Here is a 6,000-nt window from a genome sequence, read left to right as displayed (position 1 = left end):
CCTATAGCAGCAGCTGACTGTGGTGAAACAGGGGATCCATTTTGGTTTTGCTCTGAAACTTGCCTATTCAGATGCATTACCACCACACGCAGAGACTGATGAAGTGCTACCAGAGGACGGAGGAAGCAGTGGGCTAATCCTGCCAGCCTCAGGCTCACCACATGCACAGCTGTGGTACCTGAGCTCCTTACTGAAAAAGTTTCAGTAATACCATCAGGAATTTAGGATTCCTGCTTCCCTTCATAACAGCCATGACGTATGCAAACCATTTTCCCATTAGGGCTGCCAGGAATGTGAGAGGATGAGACTGTGGAGAGCAACAGGCTCCACCTGCTTCTGCCAGCAAGGTTTGATTAAAAATGAGTCCTAAGGATTGGTACTCCTTGCAAACTAACCCCAAGTACAAAGAAAGATCTAAGAGACTTAAGGAAGGTCTGGAGATTGAAATTTTTTTTTATTCAATCAGAAAGCATTTTCAGTTAAGCAACCAACCAGCCTCCTAAATAAAAACACTCACTCTGATCAAAGAGAGGTGCATGAAAGCCCCTTCAACAGCTGGACCTGAATTAAAACCACATTTCTTCTTCAAGACAACAGCTGTCATATATGAATTTTATTTAGAAAAAAACCCAACCTTTTGTCATCTATTTAGAGCCAACATTGTCTGGTCAATATTTAACTATGGTACCAAAGTTTTTCTTTCTCTTTGTGGTATCCCAGCACACTACTGCTCTAGGCAATCCAGTCTCTTCATTTCTTTAAAGCTAAAGTTTTATTTTCTCAGGATAAGCTGCTTTTGCCACTGAAACTAATAGTAGAATTTCCCAAAAACTGAGATTGAACATCTCTCTACATAGCTGCATAGCACCTTTGTGGATTAGACTTCTTTACAAAATACCACATTCGACTGACTTTTCTGATTTGCCCTCACATCTATTTTGTATTATCTATGCAAAACAGTATGATAATAAAAATATGGTAAGCAAATTATTCTGGAAATATGCTTCCTCTTAAGATGTCATAATTATGGGATGTATATAAAAAAATAAATTGCAAAAGAAAAGCAAATACAGTAACTAGGCAGAATCAATCCATGCTTTTATTTCCATTGCATATAAAAATTTCATATGAAGGTATTGATGTACAATACTATCCCCTATGTTGTAAGAGAGGCTAAGAAGCCAGTGAAAGAATAGTCATGTGCAATGTCACACAAGTTGCCACTCTCAAGACATCCCCAAAAGAAATTCAAATTAACACAATAACGAAAAATTGTTCAGGATTTCTGCTGTTATAGTGTCCCTTTTATACCGTTTAAAACAAAATCAGTCGATTTCCTTTGGGCCAGGGCTGCTATAATCTACAGTTTGTGTCAAAAAGGAGGCTCTGTTTTTCCTTGAAAAAGAATCTCTCCTTTCACAAAGAAGTTGCACGCTACAAGGGCTGGGCATCGCTGGAATGGAGAAGAGGTGTTTACCTCGCTCTGGCAAATTCACTGATTTCAGATCTACGTAGTCTGGAGCAACGTGACAAGTCAAACAACAAGAGATACTCCAACCTGCAAACCTAATAGTGTTATTACAAGATCTAAAGGTATACCACTCTCCTGTAGATCTAGTGCATTATGCTATATATAGCTGTACAAAGCCTTAGATACATTTATATAAAACAAAACTTTGGCTGCTTATAACACTAATATTGGTGTTGGAAAACACTTCCAAGATGAAAGTTTTCTTTTGTTGTTATGGTCTGCTTGCACAGTGATAATTTGTGCTACTAAATTAAACAAGGGATATTACAGATGATTGTAAAAGTCTATCACGTATACCCTTTTAATTATCATTATTCAATTTCCCAATACGCATTAAAAACAAATGCTTATTAGAGATGCTTTCCAAAGCTGTTTGAGTGCAATTCAGTACTGAAATATTTTTTCTTTTTTTTTTCTTTTTTTTTTTTTTAAGAGCAAAAAATGGCTGCAGTAATCCCTGATGATAGCCTGTAAAAACATAATCAGAGGCAATGCATTTATATTGCAATGCTGGAAAAGCTTGAACTTCCAGTAGGGTCATGAATGAAAGCTCATTGTAGTATCATGCATATCAGCTCGTATGAGTAAACCCATCAGTTGGCATCTAAAAACATGGTAGAAATGCCCAGCCCTAGCCCCACAGCTACCTTACTTTCAAATGCAGCAAAACAGAAGAAAATATTGTTTGAAGTTAAGGCACAGCCCTGGGACCAAAGACCTGCAGCTTTTTTTTATTGATATATCTTTATGTATTTTATACTTTTCTTGAATCTTCCATAAACAAGCTCTAAGGTGACACAGAATATATTACAGGAGAAAAAATGTACAAGGAATATGTATACACAATAATCATTCTCTCACCAAGAGTTTCCAAATACAGCAACACCACCCTGACAAGGATGATGTTATAATAAGAACTGATAATTTACAATTAACATTACAGTATGTACATTACAATAAATACATGGTTGTAAACAGAGACAAACAAGACTGTATTACAGGTAAGGTCATTTGGTGAGAAAAATGCATGGCACAAATAAAATAAATAATGCATTTGAAAAGAACTGTCAAAGCTTTCTGTAAAATCCATTTCATTCAAGTTTTTTAAACTTCTGAATGCTATTTATTCTATCTATAGTCTTTCATTATAGTTTTTTAGTAAAGACACAAAACAATTTACGAATCCAAATACAGCGTTATTGAGTACAGTAACTTGCAAGCTAAATTGTACTGTTATAAGCAAGGTGAATTTTATTTTTTCCCCCACTCAATACCAACTCACTGCATTTTCTTATGGCAAAAATATTTCAAACACATAAAAGCCACTTGTAAATTGTATTGTTTTAAAGCAGTGTGCAATGCTAAAACACACTTTGGCAAAAGAGGAAAAAAAAGATTGTACAGTGCATTATATCCCTGTCTCTAAGGAATTACATAATTTTCTATTATTTGATTGTCCACATGTATGAGTGTATATTTCATGATATTATTTTATTATTTTCATTTGCTTTCAATTAGTGCAGACACAAAACCTTTTCAGGTCCCTACTGGTTATTTTGTAATTTGTATTGCTTTTCCATTATAAGGTTCCAGGCACTCTTGGGGATTGAAAAGATTTTTAGATGCCTCAGGTTCAGGAAGAAGCAATCAACAACAACAACAACAACAGAGTCAGAAACTGAAAAAAATGCATGAGTTCTCTATATTCTCTTTCTTCCTTCAGCATCATCTGTACTAAGGCCCTGTGAGGGTTAAAAGTAGAGACAATTATGACTTGGATACAGAAGAATGCAAAATGCATTTAAAAGCTGAATTATTAGCAAATAATTTTTTTGAATAGGGTTTTTTCTAGATCTCAGACACTTAAAAAAATATCTGTATTCATATCTGCAAATTTACTACAAAATTAATCCAAGGGAAAATAATGGCTGTTGCTATCTTCTTTTGTTAAGAAATCATCTTCTATTGTCATTTTATCAGAATTTTCAAGTGGGAGTCTGCTGTTTTCCCTAGGCAACTATTTCTCATCTTCTACACTTAAAAGTACAATTTTAACAGAGAGTAAAGTGGAGAAAATAAAATTTCTTCTTCTTTCATTTGACCAAACAACACAACTGGAAAATAACAAATACAAACTCCTACTTCCCTTTAACTTCCCAAGTTACAGAAGCTTTCAGTACCAACCAAACTGAAAAGCATGATTCCCTCAGCACAAACTGAATAGAGGACGAAAGATCCGATACTGAAATAATGTAGAGTAAATGACGGTTCTCATGATTTTACTTAAAAATGTAAAAAGATTGATTTGGCTCTTCTTGCAACAGACATGAAAAAATAATGCTGATCATTATTTTTATGTTGTACACATCTCAGATTAGCAAATGGTTTAACTAGATAGCTTGACAGAGATAAAAAGTCATTAAGAGAGTCAAAATTTGAAATATTACACTAACGCTTTTTTCACCAGAACAAATATCCCCATATATTGTAATAGCCTGTTCTGATTTAGCAGTCTATACGTCCCAGCCACAAATGGCCTGGAAAACACGTTTCAGAGTGATGAATTTTATTAGTATAGCAAAACAGCTGCTTCTGTATTAAGACAATAATTCATGACCTTTCTCGTGGGCTCTAGTCCTGCAAATCCTAATCTTAGATGTCCCAGTTGGTTTCACTGGGACTACTTCTTGCAATAAGACTGAATTGGCAGGATCAGGCCACTCTGAGGGCAAAAGCACAATGTCAGTTTCTCTAAGATGTTTGGGAAAATGATGAAAAGCACGCAAAAACCATCAGACTGACAGAGTTTTATGTAACATAAAGGATATTCATGGAACTCACTAATATATAAAATAATATACTTTTACAACTCAAAGTTACCATGAGATTCTAAGGTGCAAAAAAAAAAAAAAAAAAAAGGGGAAGGAAAAAAAAACCCTAAAGTATTATCCAGTGTAGCACAGATTTGTACTGAAAACTTGCAAGTTACTCTTTGGAAAAAAAATAACCAGTGGCAGATGAAGTCTGAAAGTGTTTTTCTTTAAATATAATACCTTGGTACATTTAATAATAAAAGTAAGCTCTACAAAAGATCTCTCTTTTACATATTATACAAAACGCAGAGGTTAGTGCAACCCACTGGGCCACACTTTCTTCAGTCACATTTCAGGAAGACTTGAAATTAGAAAATTATTCAATTTCCACAGCTCATCTTCCTATTGGTAACAGAATCATGTTGTGTCCCATCATTTATGTGCATTTGTTTTCCAGCAGGAACCTCAGTTTATTTTCTGTCCATTTCCTCTGATGATGAACATTATCCAATGCTTTGCTTGTGAAATACAATGAATTCAAAAACTATCAAAGCATACCAGCATTCGGTTGGCAGGTGGTACTCCTCTGGAAACTTATGCTTTATTTAATAAAAGCTGTCAAATGGAGAGCTTATTAAGAATAGTTTATAGATGTTATCCCCTCAGCTTTCTGATGCCATGAAGGTGAAAATTCTGGTTACAATATTCCTGAGTGCCAAACTGAGTCATCAAGGTCAGTTTTGATCAACAAATGTCCTGGCAGATGACAGCGAGTTGTGACCATGGTTGTAGCATATGACATACACTTTGGAAACCATTAACTAATAAAAATAGAAAACAAACAAACAAACAAAACCAGAGAGAAAGAGGAAAACAAAGGGCAATGGCAAGAGAGAAGAACAAGACCATGTCTTGTTATGTGTCAGGACAATGGTCTTCTACCACACAAGGTTATGCCCGGTTCTCCTCCTCTTCTACTTCTTCCCCTACTTGCTCATCAAGAGGAATTTCAGTGGATTCTGAATCCTGGGTGCAAAGGGTCTTGGAGTCACTGCAGCTGGTGTCTTCTTCTACTTGGCTTCCACTGTCCTTCTCGGTGTCTGACTCACCATCTTCCTCCAGTGTTAGTTCAAACTGGAATTTTTCAGTTTGGCCCTGCCTACCCTCTTCCTGGTCATCAGGTGCAGGAGAGGGACTTTGAGGGATTGTGCTCTGGTACCATTCTCGATTGTTCTCCAGTGTATCTAAGATATCCTGGGCATCTGGGTGAACAAGATCTGCCCACGTCTCCCACAGAGGATGAACTATGTATTCTATAAAACTCACCTGTTTCAAATAACACAAAATTAAGATGAGCTCCTACTCACAAAGAAATAAACAACTATGTCTATAAGTCACACAAAGGATGAGAAACATAATGCTGGTAAGAGACAGTAGATGCACAACCCTTAAAGGTGACTGAAAGGAAATCATGCTGTTTTATATACTAAATAGGGTCTTTTACATTTCAAAAGTCTGATCCAGGATATTAGATAAGGGCTTGGAAAGGACCTGTTTCCAAATGAACTCTTCATTCCAAACAACCCTAATGCATCTAATGAGCCAAACAGCTGCTTTATATTTAATTCTGCTTTTGAGGGAAACCCTGATGAACAG

The 6,000-nt window shown here is 35.9% G+C and overlaps 1 protein-coding gene across 2 annotated transcripts in view; it reads right to left on the bottom strand.

The window, feature by feature from the left end:
* Positions 1-1,077: 1,077 nt before the first annotated feature.
* PDE4D (phosphodiesterase 4D) overlaps positions 1,078-6,000 on the bottom strand; it is a 356,820-nt gene continuing 351,897 nt past the window's right edge. For both annotated transcript variants that reach the window (XM_071802826.1, XM_065861157.2), the window contains one exon: positions 1,078-5,670. In XM_071802826.1, coding sequence (XP_071658927.1) covers positions 5,296-5,670 — 375 coding nt within the window. In that variant the 3' untranslated portion in view covers positions 1,078-5,295. The remainder of the gene's footprint in view (positions 5,671-6,000) is intronic.

The sequence above is a fragment of the Patagioenas fasciata genome, chromosome Z (genome assembly GCF_037038585.1).
Source record: "Patagioenas fasciata isolate bPatFas1 chromosome Z, bPatFas1.hap1, whole genome shotgun sequence".
Lineage (NCBI taxonomy): Eukaryota > Metazoa > Chordata > Aves > Columbiformes > Columbidae > Patagioenas > Patagioenas fasciata.
Note: the sequence above shows the minus strand (reverse complement) of the source record. Positions and strands in the feature narration are given on the sequence as shown.